Here is a 23,620-nt window from a genome sequence, read left to right on the forward strand (position 1 = left end):
AAGAATATTGTGGTCAATATTGTCGAACACAGCACTAAGATCCAATAGCACTAATAGAGAGATACAACCGCGATCAGATGATAAGAGCAGATCATTTGTAACTCTAAGGAGAGCAGTCTCAGTACTATGATACGGTCTAAATCCTGACTGGAAATCCTCACAGATACCATTTTTCTCCTAGAAGTAATATAATTGTGAGGATATTACCTTTTCTAGTATCTTGGACAGAAAAGGGAGATTCGAGATCGGTCTATAATTAACTAATTCTTTGGGGTCAAGTTGTGTTTTTTTGATGAGAGGCTTAATAACAGCCAGTTTGAAGGTTTTGGGGACATATCCTAATGACAATGAGGAATTAATAATAGTCAGAAGAGGATCTATGACTTCTGGAAGCACCTCTTTTAGGAGCTTAGATGGTATAAGGTCTAACATACATGTTGTTGGTTTAGATGATTTAACAAGTTTATACAATTCTTCCTCTCCTATAGTAGAGAATGAGTGGAACTGTTCCTCAGGGGGTCTATAGTGCACTGTCTGATGTGATACTGTAGCTGACGGCTGAATGGTTGCAATTTTATCTCTAATAGTATCAATTTTAGAAGTAAAGTAGTTCATAAAGTCATTACTGCTGTGGTGTTGGGAAAAGACAACACTTGTTGAGGCTTTATTTTTCGTTAATTTAGCCACAGTATTGAATAAATACCTGGGGTTATGTTTGTTTTCTTCTAAAAGAGAAGAAAAGTAATCGGATCTAGTCTTTAATGCTTTTCTGTAGGATAGGTTACTTTCCCGCCAAGCAATACGAAATACCTCTAGTTTGGTTTTCCTCCAGCTGCACTCCTTTTTTCGCGCTGCTCTCTTTAGGGTGCGAGTATGCTCATTATACCATGGTGTCAAACTGTTTTCCTTAACCTTTCTTAAGCGTAAAGGAGCAACTTTATTTAAAGTGCTAAAAAAGAGAGAGTCCATACTGTAGTTTCTGTTACATCATCAAGTTGTTCTGAGGTTTTGGATATGCTAAGGAATTTGGACACATCAGGAAGATAACTTAAAAAGCAGTCTTTTGTGGTAGTGTTCCATGGTAGTCATGAATTAATAAGAGATGGATTTTTTTTTTCATTCATTTATTCATTCCTTTTTTTTAATACTAGCTGGGGTCTCTTAAAGGGATAGTTCACCCAAAATGTATGTAATCATGTCAATCACTCACACTCATGATGTTCCAAACCTGTAAGACCTTCATTTATATTTGGAACACAAATTAAGAAATTTTTGATGAATGCAGCTTTCTGATCCTGCATATACAGCTACGCAACTACCCAAACTACCCAGAAAGGTAGTAAACAGGTGGGGATGTGTTGTGTTGTCATGAAGGAGACAGTTGCCTGTGCCCCTTTTCACTTGGTGCCTTACAGGAAGGCACTTGTATGCACCTCGGAACTGCCTTACATTGGGGTTGTTGTTGTAACCTCCACAAGCTCTGACTGCAGAGAAGTTGTCCTGACTGAGTTTGTAGGTGAGAAGTTATCAGCATGGGGCTGCTGGCTGATATAGCAGGTCTTCGTGGATGCCCATCACACTTCTGCCATAAGCAATGAAACCATAGATTGGTGTCTTTTTCTGTGTGGAATGCACATGTACAAGTGTGTTAATTCTTCCTTTCATTTTGAGCCCACGGAGAAGTGACTCTGTTTCTTCTAAAATACCCTTAGCATGGTATTTAGTAGTTGGCTTGATGAGTGTTTTGTGTCCTTTGCCAAGTGGGTTGCAGCTGTTCAGGACATCAAAGGCAACAGCAATTGTGTGCATGGATTGAACTGTGGCTGTACATCCAATAAACTTGGTATACTTCAGCTCCTGCTCACAATACTCTAGGGCATCAGCCACATTGCTATTAAAGATCTGGGCTGCAAGATTTACCTTCTTTTTCTAATTTCGCCACTGAAAAGTGTGCCATTTTTAGTTTGTTGCCAAGATGCAAGCCTTCCTTCTCCTGAAGCTTGTGGACCTTATCTGCTGGCCATCTTCTCTTACGAGAACCTCAACGAGAAGTTGAACATGTGACATGGATCCAACAGCACATTAACTTTTTGTGTGTGATCTTCAGGATGGAGTAAATAAGTCCTCATGTCCATGATGCCCAAGTTAGCACCAAGCTCCCTGATCATTACTACAAGTTTTGGGAGGGTCCATCACACGTCATGGAGACAACACTAACTCTGATTGCATGAAGGCTAACAAGGCTAGTAAGGATTATGCTTGCTCTCTCTGGTCTCTGGTCAAGTAAGCAATGGGAATTGTCCAAGAATCATTAATTGCAGCAACCATGTGGACCAGTGCTTGTGTTGCCGCAACATCTCACCACCACCAGTGTCAACACAGCTGTGAATTTGGTCCCCGCCAAACTCAGTTTTGCTTATGAATGTACATGAGCAAACTGTGTATTTTCAGACTTTCTTCTGCTCAGCTAATTTTTAAGCTGTTAATGAAGTAACAGATCTGTAGAGATGCTACAGTACCATTTTCGTATGGTCTGAGGATGAGGCAAAGCCAAGAGAAACTTCTCTCTCATATAGTCATAGGCTTTTGGAGAGCAGAAGTTGCAAATTGCTTTAGGTTTTTGGAAAACACTGACTTTTTCTATGTTTGGATTCTCTGAAAAATCTCCTGGGAAACATCATATAGACTTTCAAGAAGAGAGGCATATTCAGTTGAAATTATACGTTTCTTCTGAAGCATTTGGATTACAGCTTTCAAGGAAGAAACTCGCCTTTAGTCTTCCTGTCATTAGCTTTTTCAACCTCAGCTTTTTTACACATTGATGTGTTAAGACACAAAACAATCGGTCTGTGCAAGAAACTGAATGGCATATATATATATATATATATATATATATATATATATATATATATAAAACATTTTTTTTAGCTCTGATTCACACAATGTCCGAACTGTTCGAACCCTCCTAAGCATTTGAGAGATAGGTGGTGGGGACTAAACCATGTTTTGTTTAAACTATTGTAAACTATTTAATCATTGAAGATAATTAAAATGTAATAATTAAAAATAATTAGCATTAAATAAGATTGAATTATCCATTCTTTATTATCCATTTAACTACCATGTAACCCAGATTTTATGCTTTTTTTTTGTGATCAACTTTTAATTGTTTTCAGATCAACAAAACACCATCCATTCAAAACACCAGCAAACAACATTTGAGATCAACTTTTAATTGTTTTCAGATCAACAAAACAACATCCATTCAAAACAACAGCAAACAGCATTATCATCTTTAATGAACTTATACATGAATTAGAATTATCATTGAGAAGACATAAACATGGATTAGGCGTGTAATTAATCTGAAGTAAAAAGCACAAAACAGAATTCACACAAGTCCATAGGTTGACAAAAATTGGACATTCCCAAAACGTAGATAAAGGTACCTGATGATAAAGTGTTACAGATATGACAGTTATAGGTCGATTGCAGTTTCATTTGAAACCTCTTGTAAGAAGTTATGTATGCTCTATGGATGACTTTGAAACAATCTCCCACTTGAAATAAAAATGGAGGCATCTCTGAATGCTGGGCTTCCCCTCTTATTGTGTTCAGATGCATCTGCGGGGTTTATAATTATGCTTATGTCGATATCTCTGACTATCGTTGATACATGATATTATCATCTATCGGCACAACCCTACCCTATACTGTAATAAAAGCATTAGCAATTAATCGCAACAGGAAAATCTGATACCGGCTTTTTCTAATAGTCATAGCCAGGGGTTCAATTGCAAAATAGAAACAATAAAAGTCACAATGGGCATCCTTGCCTTGTACCTCTAGTCAAGTTAAATAGTTTTGAAATAGTAGTATTTGTTATGATTTGAGCTCTTGGTTCATTGTATAAAAGTTTAAGCCATTTTTAATATTTTGTTCCTATTCCAAAGCGTCTAAGCATCTCAAATAGGTAATTACACTAAATTCTGTCAAATGCTTTTTCAGCATCTAAAGACGGAATTGCATGGTCTTAAGCATTTTGTTTTTAGAACTCTACCAAGAACAAATCAATTTTGATTGTCCATATTATTTTTGGTGTATGAATTTCAATCCTTTTTAGTTAAGGCTTTACATAATATTTTTGTGTCGCAGGACATGACATGTTCTATCTGTTGTGGATTTGCCAGGTTTTAACACAAGAGTAATTAGTGCTGACCTTAGTGAGGGGTATTCCTGTTTCATATGATTCAGTATACATTTCCAGATGGTGTGGCATCAGTCTTTTAGAAAAAGTTTTATAGATCTCAACTGGCAAGCCATCAGGCCCCGGTGCCTTTCCACTACTCATACTTTGTACTACATCCACCAGTTTGTCGATACTTAAATTGTTTTCCAGATCTAATTTAGCATCTTCTGCCAATTGGGGAAATTCAAGTTCATCATAAAAAAAAAATAAAAATAAAAAATAAATAGGCCAACAAGTGCTAAGCATCTCTCGGGGAACTCCTTCAAGACTGTTGGAAGACCATTTCAGGTGACTACCTCTTGAAGCTCATCAAGAGAATGCCAAGAGTGTGCAAAGCAGTAATCAAAGCAAAAGGTGGCTACTTTGAAGAACCTAGAATATTACATATTTTCAGTTGTTTCACACTTTTTTGTTATGTATATAATTCCATATATACATCCACATGTGTTAATTCATAGTTTTGATGCCTTCAGTGTGAATCTACAATTTTCATAGTCATGAAAATAAAGAAAACTCTTTGAATGAGAAGGTGTGTCCAAACTTTTGGTCTGTACTGTGTATATATATATATATATATATATATATATATATTTATATATATATTGTTCAACTAATGTATCTGAACATTAAACATTATATAGATTTTCGTAATATGATTTAAAAGCATCGTTGATTTCCAATGGATCCATCAATGTTTGTCCATCATCTAGTAAAATAGAATTTAGAGCCCTACTTGTTTGTATCTTTTTTATTCTCCAAGCCAATAGCTTTCCATGTTTCTTACCTTGATCATAGTAGGACTGTTTTAACCACATCAAGTTTGTGGCTATTTTATTAGTCAGCTCATTATATTGTGCTTTTTTTTCGTGGTCATTATTCTCAAAAAGTTTCATTTTCAATTCTTTAATTTGTTGATCAAGATCTCCCAATTTTTTTTTACAATATTCTTTGGATTTGCTTCTTCCGTAGCTCATTAGTTCACCTCTTATATAAGCCTTAAAGGCTTCCCACTTTGTTGAAGCACTTGTCTGATCTGTATTAACACTAAAATATTAATCTATTCTTTTATCCATGAAGTCTACAAATTTAGAACTTTGGAGCCAATTTGTTTAGAATCTAAATATAAATGGAGTACGTTTTAAGTTTTACTAAACTGAATTGTGAGTGAAATTGGAGCATGGTCAGACAGTAAAATACTATCATACCAGCACCTTTCTATTTTAGACAGCAGAGAGCTATAAACAAGAAAGTAATGAATCCTTGAGTAAGTTTTATGGGTATTTGAAAAACATGAGTATTCTCTTTTATAAGAATTCAAATGTCTCCAGACCTCTGTTAAATTTAAATCTTTTATACATTTTTTAAATTATGTGTGCTGTCTAATGTAAAAAATCCCCTCCAATTACATATTGTCCTGAATATTTTGTAGAGCTGCAACTAACTATTATTTTTTCTGTCGACTAATCTAACGATTATTTTTCCATTAGTCGACTACTCTAACGATTATTTTTATTACAATAATTAATCTAATCTTTTTTTTATTTTGATTAGCTAATGAATCCTTTGGATAACTTTACAAAACAAATATAAGTACAACTTCAAATTTAAACCTTTATTCATTTTCAACCAATGTGGTTGAAGTTTTTACAGTATACAAAATAAAGAGGCAAAGAAAATTATTTTACTATGGTAAATATGAGTTTACGATAGCGTTTATAATTAAACCACAGTAGCCACAAATTTACAGTTGTCTGAGACGTCATGAAATGTTCTTTAGCATCACAAACCATAAAATGTAGTCAGGGTTCTGGCTATGGTTTAGCATGGTTTCCAGAGATCTGGAGCTGATTCGGGGTAGCTCGGTGGTTTGTGACTGTTGTCTTTTAAGGGGCCGTTCACATAATTCACAAGTTTTTAGTGCTGCAAATCCATTTATCCTTTGCTGAAATTTCCGCATCTTCATGTAGAAAGCACGTCATGGTAGCTTAGCACAGCAGATGCCCCAGGGGCGCAACTGCCCGAGCGCTTTGGAAAGGAGAAAGCGGCATAACCTTTTTTTTCACGCGTTTTTAGACGCGATATGTGAACGCCCCTAACGCGTGTTCAAAACTCGCGCCAACACGGACTTACTTTATTTTTTATTTTATCCTTACTACAGCCGCCAAGGGTGATCATACCAACAACTTGTAATCTGTACAAGAATATAAGAATCATGCAATGAGCAAGTCTGCGTTTATTAGACACTTAATAATATCACATCAGTTTGTGCTTTTAGAATCGCCGAATCTGCTGCGGTCATCCATCACATCTGCAGCAGAGACCTGAATCAGGAAGTTGGTCCCCAGATCACACGGTAACAAGTTAAACCGTAACACCGGAGAGCGCCAGGATGTTTGTGCTGCCGTGGTACACCATATCGGTTTTGCAAGTATTCTCATATTTTGATAACAGTGGTATCTGTTTTTGTGATAGAATGCAACTTTCTCCATTCCCAGTATGCCATTACGCGAGATGTAAACAGTGTGACGCGTCATATTTTTTTGTAGTCGACAAAATCGATGACGTCGACGCGTCGTTGCAGCACTAATATGTTGATATTGTATAAAAAAAGGTTTAGACAGAAAGAGGGATCATCTTCATTGGGAGTGTATATACCTATTAGGGTTACTTGTGTGTTCATGATTAATCCATTAAGAATTATGAATCTACCCTGTGTATCAATATATTGTTTGTGCATCTGAAAGGGAACTGATTTATGGATAAGTATCATAACTCCTCAAACATGAGCGGTATATGGGGCAGAGAAAACCTGCCCAGGCCACCTTTTTGAAACTCGACTTGTGTCTTCTCTCAACAGATGAGTTTCTTGTAAAAAATAACATATTAACCTTCAGTTGCTTAATCCCAGGGTGCGATTTGCCGTGGGGGATGCGTGGGATTTCCCCCTTTCTGGTTAATTCAGCCTATCAACACTTGCGAGACGGTTGAAGCCGGTCCACTGGGCAGTGTAGTTGCTAACTTGGCGACTTTGTCGGTAGATTTAGCAACTTTTTTTTTTTTTTTCAAAAAAGCGACTAGCGACAAATCTAGCAACTTTTTGGGCAATCATTATTAAGTCTTTGAGACTCTCTGGTGCTGCCGTACGAGCGCGAGGTCTCTCTTTCCCAGCGCGAGCCTCTCTATGCATCTGCGAGTGAGCGCAGAGAGCAGCAGCACTTTCAGTTAAAAAAAAGAAATATATTCTGTTGCTTCTAATTCTATTTTACAAGCAAGTATAGCCGACATCAGTCACAGCACAACCACTGACTTTATCGTATGTGTATTTGATTTCATTAGTGCAGATTAATGTTTGAGAGCTGGTTATGTAGTCTTAATGGACCGCGTTTCAGTCATTATAATATTCATTCCGTTGTCTGACAACAGAAACATTAAAATATAGTAATAAAAACAGTTTTATTGAGAATTAAATTAAATGGCTAAATTAAATTGCAGTATGTGAGCATAGGGAGGCAATACAATACGACGCACTTACGTCATAAATATGCTAATTAGCACATGACGTCATCTAGTTCATGTTCTCATTATTTATTTTTATGAATTAAAATGTTTCAAAACATCCCCCCCTCTGTTTTTTTCACAAATCGCACCCTGCTTAATCCTATCTAATACCTGTTTCAATTTTACTATTTTATTCAATCCCCTTACATTCCAACTTCCACTCAAAAAAAAAAAAAAAAAATATTATTATGGTCAATCACCACCCGCTTGGCTACCTGTGCAGCGGTGGGTTCACCAGCGAGGAGCCAGTGTTGTGCCAGACGGGTGAGAATCTTTCGCTCAGATTCTCCCTGGCGTGTGGCCATGTGTTCCTTGATCTGCTGTTGTCAGATACTCACCTCAGTGAGATGCTTCAGCAACTCTTCCATGACAGGGGAGGAGCAGCTGCCTGAGGAGATGACAGGGAAAGGGGGAAAAAATCAAAAGAAAAAAATTACAGACGGATGTAGGCACAGGGCAAACTTAATTTGGAAGGGGTTACTTGTCGGTGATTCCTCACAAATCTGCCCGCATCCTCCACCAGTGACAACATACAAGTAGGTGGCCGTGCTTGGTGGGGCCTCAACAGGATGTCCATCATCTGCTGGGGCCCCGTGCAGGCTGAATGGGAGAACACGGTAATGCCAGTGGCCACTGGGGGTTGAAAACGTGGTTTCCGGCTTGGCCTTGGCATTGGCCTTGGCCTACTTGCCAGTATCCCTTAGTGAGGTCTTGGGTGGAGATGAACCGGACTCTCCCTAGGCGATCCAGCAGCTCGTACACCCATGGCATCGGGTAGCCGTCGATCTCAGAGACCTCGTTGAGCCGGCAAAAGTCGTTGCAAAAGTGGAGGGTGCCATCCAGCGTCGGGACCATGATGATGGGGCTGGACCACGGGCTGTGTGATGGTTCTATCAGCCCCAATTTCAACATCTCCTGTACTTTCTCCTTGATGGCAAGTCGCCGAGCCTCCAGGACACGGTAGGGCCGCTGCCGGATGATCGTTCATGGCGGTGTGCTGACGTCATGTTGGAGCATGTGGGTCTGCCCAGGGAGGGGGGAGAACACATCAGGTGTTGCAATTCCTTCTTTTGGCTAGCCGATAGATGGGGTTGACGTCCACCACCACGGGTTCAGTGGTGGCCATGACGGACAGTTGGGCCCTAGTCCCGACCCATCGCTTAAGGAGGTTGACATGGTAAAGTTGGTCCTCTTTTCTTCTTCCGGGGTGCCGTACCTGGTACATGATGAGCCCAACTCGCTCCGTTACCATATATAGCCCCTGCCAAGTGGTGAGAAACTTGCAGGCGGCTGTTGGGACCAGGACCACCATGTGATCCCCTGACTAAAACTCTCTGGGCTGGGCTGCCCTATTGTAGTGGCGTTGATGGGCCTTCTGGGCTTTCATGAAGTGTTCCCGGACTAATGGCATGACCCTGTCGATCCGCTCCCTCATCTCCCGGACATGCTCGATGGTAGACAGATGGTCTGTCAGCAGCTGTTCACAGGCCTCCTTGGCAACATCAAGCAGGCCCCAAGTTTGCCGTCCGAACAAGAGCTTGAAGGTGGTGAAAGTGGTAGAGGCTTGGGGAACTTCTCGGACGCCAAAGAGGATGTATGGCAGCATCTGGTCCCAGTCCTGTTTGTCGTCGGCGCCCACAAGATGGAGCATCTGCTTCAATGTCTGGTTGAAAAGCTCGACGAGCCCATCGGTTTGGGGGTGGTAGACTGTGGTCCTCAGCTGTTTCACCTTCAGGAGGCGACAGAGGTCAGCCATTAGCCGGGACATGAACGGGGTTATGCCTCATCTTTGTGTGCTTTCATCTGAGAAGTGTCGGCGTCTGGCTTAAAACAAGGGAAGAAATTCTGAAGAATGTTTGCTACAAAACAGCTTTGACTTGTATAGTATGGAAAAATACTATGGACGTGATCTGCACATGATGACAAAACAGTGGTATTTCGATTACACCCACTTTGTCTGCGATAAAAAACGCAAACGCCATCTTCTCCATTTCTGACGTTGGCAGGCGACAAAACAGCGAGATTCAGGAAGTGTCCGACTTTAAAGGTCTTTTTTGACCCCTCCCTTTACTGCAGCCGCCTACTCTCGCCTACATTTCAGGCGAGGCAAGGCGCATCTCAAACAAGCCTGTTCTTTTAATTTCCTGGCCACCCTCAATGTTTTTTTCGTGATCTTTATAGTTCAGGAACTTCATCACTATTGGCCAGGGATGATTTGCGTTGATTTAGCCCACCTGATGTGCCCATTCAATTAGGGGTTGTGGAAAAGCAATCTGTAAAAACTTTAGGGAGCCAATCCTCCAATAAAGTACATGCGTCCTAGTCTTAAACTTTTCCGGTAGACTAACCATCCTTAAATTTGAACAGCGCCAATGATCTTCCAGGTCTCGAATCTTGTTGGATAGTGTGTCGACCGTCTGTTTACAGTTTCTTAGCCTTCTGCCAGAGTTTTGTAACATCCTCCTCGGTTTGTGATATCCTGTCCTCTGTCTCTCTGATTCTTTTCGAATGTGACCTCAGCTCTGTTTTAAAACTGATCACTGATAGCTTCAAGCATATCAGAGGATTGTTTATTCCTATCATCCCTTAATGACTGGAAGGCCGAAAGAATTGAGTTTGTGGAGTCGTTTCCATTAGCGTCGCTCTGCTCGCTAGCTGTCAGCTTGCTCCCTTGTTCCATGTTGTCAGAGTCAGTTTGTGGCTGAGATTTCGGTTGTTGCCCCGGATTTATGTTTTTTGGTGGGATGGTTACTTGCAGAGTTATTTCTTTTAGTTTTCACCTCTTGCGGTTGAAACTATGTTATTCAAATATAATGCTCAACTCACTGTCTGCCGCTGCCACTTGCTCTTTCCTTTAAAGAAACAAAAACTTGAATTTACCAAAAATAAAATGTTCCAAACATTTTCTAAATTAACTTAATAAAGAAACAAAAAAGAAATATGACAACTTTGTCAAAAAAACAAAACTGAACTATTTTAATAGCTGTATAATGGGGAAGAGAGAGACAAAAAGTCACAGTATCCAGTCGGATTCGGGCCAAGAATTCTCATAAGCTGTTGGATAAGACCTTGGCCCATGGAGGGCTCTATCCGTTCCCTTGTTTTAATTAAGTTCCCCCCAGCTCAGCGTGCCTCCAAACTGCCCGGGCCCATATGCACCTGCATATCCTGCACACCCAGACTCTATGCCACTGGGGAGAAAGATGTATACTTTAGGTACTGTTGTCATGATCATTACCACCTTAAAACCTTCCTTGGGGTAAAATAGGACAAAGCAAAATGATTATCTATGTACATATTCACACGTACGCTTATCCACACGTACGTTATCCAAACGCTTATCCACATGTACGTTATCCAAACGCTTCTCCACGTGTATGTTATCCAGACACTTCTCCACGCATACTTTATCCAGGCGCTTTATTTCGCATCAAACACAAGACAACTTTAAGCAAATAGTGTATAATTAGTATCTAAATTAATTTTAATTCTATTTTTATACAATAAAACATACTTCAAATAAAAAGCCTTGGACTAACTATGCAAAAAAAAAAAAGAAAAAAAAAAAAAAATACCATCCTAAAATGCATACTGTGATGACTAATATAAAAGAATATACAAAAAACCCAAAAGAAATTGGTTAGTGCAAAGGGCACTATTTAGTTTTGTTTAATTATCAAACATGACAACAGAATTTTATAGCAGAATAATAGCGTATAAAAGCGCAAACGTTTTATAGGCAGAAAATTTTCACAGAACTGATGAGAACGGCTCTTGAAATGTTATAGAACAAACTTTGTACAGTCAGAATCAGATTGATCAATACATCGCTAAGTCAAATCTCTCCAGCAACTGCCGGGGATGTTTAGAAGTTGCAGAGGTCCAGCCATTTCTGGCCAGGCCAGTACGCACGTCCATGATGCTGGAGAGTAGCGGTAGTCCCATAAAAGTTCTAGTATCATCTTTCAATGCTCGAAATGGGCATTGGAAAGAGGCAGAACAAGAAGTCTTATGGCACCTTGCGCTAATTCCTGGAACACGTCCTCCTGCATCTTAAAAAACTTCGACTTCCAGCCAAAACTTGTCAATGTTCTGATCATCAGAGAAGCCTGCTGATGCCACATTCCTCCATTGCGATTCTAATGTATCAGTCTGGCATGCGAAAAGATCAGCTGTCAAGTCCTTTACTCCAGGCCTATTTAAAGTGGACATAACAGATTTTGGGGACAGGAGGTCCAGTTTGCGCAATATTTCCATTGAAGCAGGTAAGCGCAATTGGTACTGCTTTACAAGTTCTTTCAGAAAATCCATACAGCGTAATGTAATTATCTCCTTCATGTTGGGGGCTAACCTGCTTTCCTTTAGCTGGTCCATAAATGTGGTATGCAGGTCTGCATCCAGAGGGGAGTCAGACTTTGTGAGGTCAAGTTCCTGGAGCTGCTTGTCATTCCTCATGCGTAAAACACTTGGTTTGAGAACGCATCTAGCAGTTGTCATGCCCAGTCTTTCCAAGTCGCTAAACACACCGAGGGTGTCTCCGGTTTCCAACTGAAAGCATTTATTTACAGCTTTGATTTCCATCAGAACAAGCTGTAGAAAGTCCTTATAAAGGAGATTAGTTTTGTAATTTGTACATCTCCTTTAATAACGCCCAGTGCCACCTACAGGCCTTTTAAATGAAGTATTTCTGGTGAAATGGTGACTTGAAAAGACTTTATGATGTTACCATTTTTGATAATTATGCAGCATTACGAAAGTGTCTTATGGTCATCAAACCTGCATTTATTTGGTCAAAAATACAGACTTTTTTTTTGTGTGTGTGTGAAATATTACGATTTTAAATAATGCTTTTTTCTATTTTAATATACTTTAAAATATGATTTATTTCTGTGATGCACCGCTTAAAGTTCAGCATCACTTCAGTCTTCAGTGCATGATACTTCAGAAATCATTCAAATATACTGATTTATTATGTTGGAAACAGTTGTGGTGCTTATTTTTATTATTATTATTTAAATTGATATTTATTTATTTTTGAAACAATAACTTATTTTTATGGGTTCATTGATAAATAAAAGGTTAAAAACAGCAGCGCTTATTTAAAATAGAGATGTTTTTTAACAATCTCTTTACAGTCTGTAATCAATCAACTGGGTAAGTAAGGTGATAACTATTAGTTATTTTTTTGCCCTATTCACCTGCAGTGTCTCGCCTTAAATATTAAATTAAGAAATGACATCAAAACAGGGGCGTTTGCGTTATGATGTGGCGGGCTGCTGTGGGCAAGAAAGTCCAGGGCAACTTTTTGGTCCCAGTCCGCTCCTGAATGGCGCACCCCTATCCAAAAAGCACAACCAGTTGTATTAATAATGTTATCCTGAGTGTGAAGTGTTACCAGAATTTGTTTACTGTTTCTAGCAATTTAACAAATTCTTCCTAAATAAAAGCTAATTTCTTTCAAGAAAAAATAAATACAAATAAAAACACTGACCTTAAGATTGTTACAAAAGTTAGATTTTAAATAAAAGCTGTTCTTTTTTTTTTTTTTTTACTTTTTATTAATCAAAGAATCCTGAAAAAGTATTGTGTATATAAGTGACAAAGTGATGTGACATACAGCCAAGTGTGGTGACCCATACTCCGAATCCGTGCTCTGCATTTAACCCATCCAAAGTGTACACACACAGTAGTGAACACACACTACTGTGTGCAGCCATTTATGCTGCATGCGGCGCCCGGGGAGCAGTTGGGGGTTTGGTGCCTTGCTCAAGGGCTCCTCAGTCGTGGTATTGCCAGCCCGAGAATCGAACCCACATTTTGATCAAATAAATGCAGGCTTGATGACCATAAGTGACTTTTTGCAAAAATTTGAAATAATAATGTATCCAAACTAGGGCTGGGTATCGATTCAGATGTTCAAGATCGATTCGATTTCGATTCTCGATTCGATTTTCAATTTCAATTCTACTTTCTATACTCGATTCTTGATTCAAGTGAACATTGATTTAATACAAATACTATATGAATAAAAAAGAACAGTGAACATAAGTTTACAATTGGGTAATTAATAAAAAGAAATTAAGAGCCACAAACCTGTATATTAAACTCTTTCATTTTAGTTACACTTGAGTACATTAAAACAGAACCCATCTCTAATTTTCAAATGCATTCAATTATGTTAAATAAATACAATACAATTTTGATGCAAGATGAAAAATGCTTTGTTCTTGTCCACGACACTATCGTCGTCGTCTTGCTTACGAAATCTAAAATAAATATATAATTTGACATTTATATACCATCTAAAAATTGAATGAATAAGCTTTTCGTTGATGTGGCTTGTGAGGAAAAAAATCTAATTTAAATCTAATCTAAAAATTAATTTTTGATATATTTCAGGTAGAAATTTTACAAAATGTGTTAATGGAATGATGTTTTCTTAATATCCCAATGATTTTTTGCATAAAAGATTGTGGCTATTGCTACTAATATACCCAGAATACTTATGACTGGTTTTGTGGTCCAGGGTCACAAATGTCAAAACATTCTTAAATCAAGATACATTTTCTTGTTTTATGACAAAATGATCAAAATTAAGTTTGAATAAAACAGTAATAAATACGCTAATAGTATTAATTTAACTTAAAAACAATTTATTTAAAATGAAAAACAAGTTTTCAGTATTTGTTCTTGTTTTAAGCATAAAATCACTTAATTTTGTTCAAACAAGACTTAATGTGTTTATAAAAGTATGTTAATTTAAGGATTTAATGCCATGAAAAACAAAAAGCTTTCTGTTGGTCAACATGTTGAAACTGCATGAACAAATGAAGCCTATATGTTAATCTGATCCTCTTGATTCCTATTAAAATGACTAGATATTGTCTAATTAAAAATCTGCAGTACAATGATTAATATGGCAGCACCTTAGCATTGATGTTTTCACTTGTAATTGATTGATCCCATGTAAACAATTATATACAACCCTAGAACGAGTGTTTCATTCTAGAAGGCAGCCTGAGCTTCCCTCAAACACAGTAGGATGGCAAAACCTATTAAAATATCTTTTGATAAAATTGTTGAATGAGCTGAAATATTGCATGTGATTTTACAGCTGCACCCTTTGAAGTTTCAAACATTTACCATCCTTAAAACAGTTATGTAAAGCAGTGATTTTAAACTGATGGGTCATTTGCTGAAGCAGACTGTATTTTTTAAAAACTGCACATTGTATCAGTTATTTAATTAAATTTTGTAGTCCAAAAAAAAAAAAAAAACTCACTCAAAAATACTTCAAATATTATGGTGAAAAGTAATAAATCATTCAAATGTATCAAATATTCAAGTTTTTATTAAGTATGAAAAGCAAACAATTCTGCTGTTTTTGTCCTTTTCTAAACAAATCACATGCATAATGCAAAGCAATACAAACTTTGAGACAAACTCAAATGCATGTAATAGTTTTGTAGACAATTTCTCTCATTTGAATTTTTGTGTTCTCTTTTGAAAATGTATACATATGGATCACTATATTCAAATTACAATCAATGATTATAGTGTCTTAATATTTGCTTGGTGAATTTGTAAAAATGTAGCATAATTTGCATTTTATTCTCCCTTTACACAAATACTAAAGGTTTTTCAGTAAAGTACCAAAGCAGTAAATAAACTTCAACTAAATAGGTTTGACAGTTAGCAAACATAACATTGGTAACATCTCCCACAGTTAGTATCTATGTCAGTTTAATGTCAGATGGATATTTTTTTTTTCACCACAAGAAATACGTCCCAAAAAAATGTATAATTATTTGTCCTTGATGAATAACATTGAGTTTTTTTTTTCTCTAATTCCTTGACCTCTCCATACATGTTTTTCAAATATGCTTAAATTTGGTATTCACATCTTTGGGTGTTTTTTTCACAGCAGAGTTGCTAAATGCTTTATTACGTCAAGCATACTGAGCCATGAATGTTCATTAACTAAAATCATACACATACATCTGATAATTAGTAGCTGTAAATGCAAAATGTTCCTAAATAGTGATACAGTATATTCAGTTGCCCTTTACGTTAAACACTTAAAAGATACAGACAGATAAGAAAACAGTCCATTCAAAATACTAGACAAGGCTTCTTCTGGCATATACTGAGAAAAGCAAGATGACATACATGTTAAGTAGTATGAAAACAGGTGCCTCTTTTTAAGAGGTTTTGCGGATGTTTGATATGGCCACATCAGTCCAGCTGCTGACGGTCTGCTGGATGTGCTGGGTCCATTTTCGGATGGAAGCCCTGTTTAGTCCTCTGGAAATGTTGCTCTTGGTGGAACTATATCCCATGTTCATGACCGCTTTGTAGTGCTCCAAGGCCTGGACCCTGCAGTCACATCAATTGTTATTTATATAGTAAAGTACAAGATGAAGTAAGGTGTGTTTGTATATCCTGTTCCCAATCCAAATTTTAAGTGTAGTCTAGCTATTTGGTGCCTAATTAGAAAATATAAACAAACAAATGCTTTCATATTAAAATAATAGATAAATGTGTATTTTATTTTTTACACATTAACATAACCAAAAATAAAGATGGTAAAATTAAACATTTCCTCATCGTTATGCCAACAGCTAAAAGCTTTTAAAGGGATAATTCACACAAAATACTTGCATGAATAGTGGAAGATGGAGAGGATTTGTTGAATAAAGTTATTATTTTGTTTTCTTTTTTTAGCACAAAAAGTAAATTTGTAGTTTTGTAAAATGAAGGTTGAACTACTGATGTCACATGGACTATTTTAATTATGTCCTTACTATCTCTCTAGGCCTGGGAACATTTCAGTTATTTACAGTTCATCAAAATATCTTAATTTGTGTTCTGAAGATGAACTAATGTCTTTTGGGTTTGGAACAACATGAAGGTGAGTAATTAATGACAGATTTTTCATTTTTGGATGAACTATCCTCTTGAGTCCAAAGTTGTCATGCAAATGCAGAGAAAAGTTTTAGAAAGTTTGAAATTACAAAGTTTTATCTTCTTGTGTCTGCTCTATTTCTCTCCAGACACATTGACAGATAAAATGTTTCTGTACTCCATTAAACTAGAATTGCATGCATCTCTTAAATCTCCTCACACAAGCATTTCTCAACACTGCATCCACATTTTCATGACATAATGCCAATTCGACAGCCTGGTTCAAGTCTGATGCATAGTTTGCCTCATTGTGGACTTGGTAGAAATGTGCATCTTGGGTTGATAAAAACCACAAAAGGCATACTCGCAAACACCCTTAGATACAAGATTCAAGTTTTTTATGTCACATGTACAGTTATATAGTACTGTGGCCAAGAAAGCTCAACGTGCCGCAACTTCAGGAAGCAAATGCAAATAGAAAAAGAACCTGGAAATTGCAACCAAGTAGCACAACCCACACTAAAATTACCCCAACAAAATTAAAATGAACCATGTTTTTTTTGTTGTTGTTGTTTTTGCCCCCCCATATTGATTACCATTTCTAAAACCACAATTGTTCAAATACCATGGTTAAATGATGGTTAGTGTAGTAAATCCATGGTTAATTTGTGCATGGTTGTCATGGTTTATCTATTGTGACACTGTGACAAAAATACACGTTTTATACTTTTGCTGTTTGTCTCATCTTTTTAAAAACACTTATTTTACTTTTTAATTATTGTAACATCTTGTGATAAGGCCTTTAGTTACACTATATTAGCATATCATTAACTGTGCTGCAAAGCAGAGGGTCTAGTGAGAAGGCAGCCAGGTTAATCCGGTAACAGTTATATTTTTATTTGTAGATATTTCGTTAACTGTTAATATGTCCCCATAATTCCACGACTTCATAGCAGTTAGAGCTTATTTATTTGTATTTTGAACCTCTAACTTGAATAACAATCTGGGACAGCTGTGTAAAAGTAGACGCACCTCTACCACATTGACAACCACAACTCACATGCGTTTGAAAGCGAGCGCGCAATTTTGAATCACAAACTTGGCTGCATATGACTCTTCAAGGCATTTTGAGGACATAACATTGTCAAGTAAGTCAATTTAACAAATTTTACAGTATCCACTATTTGTCTGCTAGTAAAAAGAGTTTTATCAGTCATTATCCATGTATGGACCAGTGCAAACAGATAATGTTACCTCACAAGGTTAGCCATTAGTCTCCTTGCTTACTTTGAGCATACCAGCTTATTTCTTGTTTAAACACAAATGGCTTAATTAAACCAATATTTCTACTTGCTATTGATATGTGCTCTGATTGGCCAGCTATCCAGTGCTTTGTGATTGACTAAATGCCTCAACCTTGTGACGGAAATGTTACCACCCCTTGTCATACTATGATGCTTGTCCAGGTCAGAACACCAGAGCGTTTTGAGACAAAAACAATAAAAATGTGTTTAAATTTTTACCAGTAAGACTAAATAAAAGTATGCTATAAAAAATAAATTATTCCAAAATGTTAAAATCAAATAATGTTGGTGCAAATAAAACAAAGCAAAGTGTTTCATTCATCCAATAAAAAAATAAAAAATAGGGTAATGATTCACATCTATATTTTTTTAATTGAGCCAATGAAAAATAAATAACTATTGTCTCAAGTTAAAAAATATAGATTTGAATCATTACCCTCAAATTTTTTAATTGGATAAATGAAACACTTTTTTTCATTGTGCTACAGCAGTTGATTTTTTAATCAAATTAAGTCAAATGGTTCACCAAATTCGTTCAAAACGTGGATTAAGAAATCAAATGCCGCTGTGGGTTGCTCGGAGATGAACAGTTCTGCTTTGTCTTTATCTTCTGGTTGGCAAAATTTAACAAAAACAACATTGTGTCTAAAATAACACAATAATAACTTCTTAATGAACTGTTGTATAAGATGAGTATCACGCTTGCCACTCGTGTGATATTGCACTTAGCCTACTGCTCATGTATAGGATAAAATTAGACTCAAAATGGTTAATAGATGCATGCAAAATTATCCATGTACTGCATAAATTTTATACATGTATCTTACCAACCATAAACAAAAGTCTTTCAATTTGATTCAGGATTAAATGATTGTGCAGCGATTTGTACAAATGCAGACATGTTTACAAATGTTCTGTTCTGCATTAATATATCACAAATTGCTCATGCAAAAAGGAATTCATGCATATGTGGATCGGGTGACACGCGTGCATTAACTGACGTCTAATCCCGAATCAAACTGAAAGGCATTTGTTTGTGGTTCGTAAGATACATGTATAAAATTGATGTAGTACATGGATAATTTTGCGTGCATCTATTAATCATTTTGAGTCTAATTTCATCCCATACTCGTGTGATATGTCTTAACTATGTGATGTAAATGAGACACAATCTCAAACGGGCGTTTTGCCCCATATCTTGAATTTTAGGGACATTTTCTAGGCTCCATCATACAGTAAGTTGTTGCTCTGCGTCATATTAGTCATCAATCGACTCTATGAAATGGCAGATGATCCACATAGGTCTGGAGCGGGGCAAGTGCGTCAAATGTGTTAATTTTAATGCATTATTTTTCTCCATAATTAATCTAATTAACACGTTAAATTACCAGCCCTATTTAGTAGTAGTAGTGTTACATTGAGTCTTAAGTCTGCTAAATAGTAAGGAGCCTGATTCGACTACCAATCTAACAGTTGAATATTCGCGGGGTATTATTGATTATGCCATTTTGACTATATGGGGGAGCTCAAATGTCTGATTTCACATAGAACTAGCGGTTTTCTCCCAATAAGTTAATATACAGCCTATTATGATAAAGCTGTAAGAATCTGAAAAGAAAGAAGCTTCAAATTAATATTTTAAAGTAAGTGAATAAATTCAACCACCCCTATAGATTTATGTTTCACTTTCCATAATCCGTGAACGACAGAGGAGCATCTTGGCGGCAGGGATTTAAAACTTTACCAAGACTCAAACTGACACAGCCAGAGACTGGATTTTTTAGAACAGTTAGGGTACAAGTGATTTCAAAACATGACCTTATATAATAATACCTTATATAAGATGCAATTGGTTTTGAGTCAAATGCTTCATTGTAGTACTACGGTGATATCTCTTCAGCGCACAGCGCGAGCAGGTCACACTATAGCAGAACATCAATAACTATGACTGGGACTGTTATATACATACTATTATAATGAGAAGACCATTATAGTAAAATGCTATGAATTTTTAGAGTTTAGCAGCTGTGTTTCTGCACATTGTTTCATGGAGAACGCATCCACAAAAGGAGTTCGCATTCAGAGCCCCGCAGATATGTTCATGTGCATTCAGGCCCTTTTTGCAAATAGCCTATAAGTCTTATTATTAAATTTATGTTGTATAAATAATGAAGCGTATTCTATATGAAATTATGAGTTGTTTCCCATTGATTAAAAACTTCCTATCAAATGCGTCACTCTACTGGTCATCTTCAGCGCGCGCAGCTCAAAACAGAAATGCAGAACATTAACTGCTAATGTTTTAAGCTAATGTTATAATGAGAACACTACTGTAAAAAATAAATACAAATAAAATTGTTAATTGTTATGGTTTTGCCGAAGCTAAGTGTTAGCCCTCTGTTCATCAAAACATAACACATTATTTACCCCATTTATATCTGCAAGGTGTTCATTACACATTTTCCCTGTGTGTTAACATCAGTAATTATGTTAGTCGAATGTCTGACTTGACTCCTGTTAATGTATTTTGCCCCGCCCCTAAACATATGATTCGACTATCAGTCAAATATTGGCAAGATTCGAAAATTCCGATTTGGCTATGAAATTCCTTAGTCGGGGACACCCCTACTAAATAATAATATATTTTTAACAGTTTCTTCGCGTGAAACTAAACTTATTTTGACGGGTTGCATGTGAGGAACTACAGCTGCTGTGTATGTGATATGACGGTAGTTTTGTCAGATTAAATGGTAAAATGTTAATGAAGTGACTCTCAGAGCAGCTGGGGATGAAATTTGTGTATTCATATCATTATAGTAGTCCACGCTTGTGTAAACAAAACAGTGCTTTGCACCATCCGCCATTCATTCATTGCAGAAATTATGGTGCCTTTACACGTGATTTAAAATGCTTCCGCAGATTTTAATCTCACTATAGAATTTTAACTAAGCATTGCAAATCGCACATATTGCTTTGTTCTTGATTCTTGTCAACAGTATCTCCGCCATGATAAACACTGAATGAATCTTATGAATGAATCTACTTGTTTAACTTCAGTTTCAGTTTTTATAACCAATTCTTACTATGTGTTTCCAGATCCCTACTATCACTACTACTCGCAAACCACATTTCACACACTGTAGGCAGCGCAATCCTAACAACCTGCTCACTTTGCCTATGATTGCTATAGACATGTGCCGGAATTCAGTAATGCGATATTTCAGTAATTAATATGCACAATATTGTTATCGTGGGCACTTCTACATACTGTGAATAAATATATATTACAAATTATTCCGAATTTGGAATGCATTTTAAGAAAACTATTCCCATCAACTGGTCAAAATGCACAACACCGCTGTATGCTGCTTGAAAGAGCTTGTGCACTCTGATGTAAACAAGCACATAAGAGAACTCTCTCATGGGGGAGCATGTGAGAGATGCGCTGAATGAAAGCACATTCACTCTCTGACAGCAGATGGCGCTAAACTGCAGGAAAAAAAAGCAGCCTTTACTCTGGAAACCCCATAAATAAAGCAGCTACACTACTTTCTAAAATTTATTTAAATAGCCATTCAAATTTGTGAATCTATGGTGTTCATCACAGTGCCAAATACTTAATCTTAGGTATTCCAATATTTTATAACATGTTGTTAAAATTGAAAGTTGCAACTGTGTTATTTAATGAGCTGACATGAACTAAGAGTTGTATTTTTATTTTTTTTACAAAGATTAATAACTTCAGTAGCAAATGCTCATTGTGAATGTTAATGGTTAACTAATGATGTCTTATTGTAAAGTGATACCTATGGGTCTTTATAGTTCTTTTGCACTTTAATCAGTGTAAAACTTTTAACTTTATATATAATTTTCTGTATTGCTTTATTGTATTTAAATGTTCAGTTATTTTTGTTATAAAAAGTTATTTAACCTGTTATACTGTATTATGACCACTTTTTTTAACTATATTTATCCCGTGATATTTAATTATATATATACCATGATAATACCGTATACTGTGATAAAAGCATGAGCAATTAATCGCAACAGGAAAATTTGATACCGATTTCATTACTTCTATTATTAATCATTCAAAGCTAAATTTCATGGCCCTGACAGAGACCTGGATCAAACCAGAGGACACTGCTACACCTGCAGCACTCTCCAATAATTTTTCATTTTCTAACTCCCCCTGTTTGACTGGAAGAGGTGGAGGTACTAGTCTGCTCATCTCTAATGATTGGAAATTTAATCTTTTACCATCTTTGGGTATCAATAGCTTCTTTGAAACTCAATCAGTTACTATTACCTGCCCTCTTAAAATCTATTTTGTAGTTGTTTACCGACCCCCAGGACCATTAAGTAACTTCTTGGATGAATTAAATGTACTGCTTTCAAACTTTCCTGAGGATGGTACTACCCCTTGTTATGCTTGGAGACTTCAACATCCACCTAAATAAACCTCTATCTGCAGACTTCCACACTCTGCTTGCCTCTTTTGATCTCAACTGAGTGTCACCTACTGCTACTCACAAATCAGGGAACCAACTGGACCTTATTTACACACGACACTGCTCCACTGATCATGTACTGGTTACTCCACTGCACACCTCGGATCACTACCTCCTCACTCTTAACCTCAACATGGTTCCTGACACAACACAAAACCCTTTCACATGTCATCTTTCAATGTAACCTACGCACACTCTCACCCTACCAGCTATTTACTATGGTTTCATCTTCGCTTCCTTCCCTTAACCTTTTAACATATTTTGATGCTTCCAGTACTACTGATACTTTCTGCTCTACTCTTACATCCTGTTTAGACACAGTCTGACCCTTGTCTTCCAGGCCAGCCCGTACCACCCATTCTGCCCCTTGGTTATCGGATGTTCTCTGTGAACATCGTTCTAAGCTCAGGGCTGCTGAAAGGGTGTGGCGCAAATCCAAAAATTCTACTGAACTTAATGTGTATCAGTCATTCCTCTCTTCCTTCTCTGCTAATTTCTCCACTGCTAAAAGGACATAGTACCATAACAAAATTAACAATTTGTCTAACTCTTGCATGCTCTTTAAAACATTTTCCTCACTCCTTTGTCCTCCTCCTCCTGCATCAACTCTAATAGCTGATGACTTTGCCACGTTTTTCATTAATAAAATTAAGAACAGTGCACAATTTTCCACACCAGTCATATCTCCTGCAGTTGTACCTGCACTCACTCATTACATAATTAACATATCCCTCCACACTGGTGTTTTTCCCTTACCATTTAGACAGGGCTCGTATAACCTCACTCCTTAAGAAACCCACCCTTAACCCATCTCGTTTAGAGAACTACAGACAATTTTTCCTACATTTAATTGCATAAAGACTTGAATGAGCTGTGTTCAACCAAGTCTCTACCTTTCCCACACAGAACAACATCCTTGACAGCAAAAAAATCTGGCTTCAGAAGTGGACATTCAACTGAGACTGCCTTGCTCTCAGTTGTTGAAGCCCTAAGACTGGCAAGAGCGGAATCCAAATCTTCAATACTTATCTTGCTTAATCTGTCCGCTGCTTTTGATACAGTTAACCACCAGATCCTCCTGTCAACCCTACTGA

At 37.0% G+C, this 23,620-nt stretch overlaps 1 protein-coding gene across 3 annotated transcripts in view; it reads right to left on the reverse strand.

Annotated features, from left to right (window-relative positions):
• Positions 1-15,655: 15,655 nt before the first annotated feature.
• Positions 15,656-23,620, reverse strand: part of LOC132117404 (uncharacterized) — a 38,530-nt gene continuing 30,565 nt past the window's right edge. For all 3 annotated transcript variants that reach the window (XM_059526673.1, XM_059526676.1, XM_059526674.1), the window contains one exon: positions 15,656-16,183. In XM_059526673.1, coding sequence (XP_059382656.1) covers positions 16,009-16,183 — 175 coding nt within the window. In that variant the 3' untranslated portion in view covers positions 15,656-16,008. The remainder of the gene's footprint in view (positions 16,184-23,620) is intronic.

The sequence above is a fragment of the Carassius carassius genome, chromosome 36 (assembly GCF_963082965.1).
Source record: "Carassius carassius chromosome 36, fCarCar2.1, whole genome shotgun sequence".
In the NCBI taxonomy this organism is placed as follows: Eukaryota; Metazoa; Chordata; class Actinopteri; order Cypriniformes; family Cyprinidae; genus Carassius; species Carassius carassius.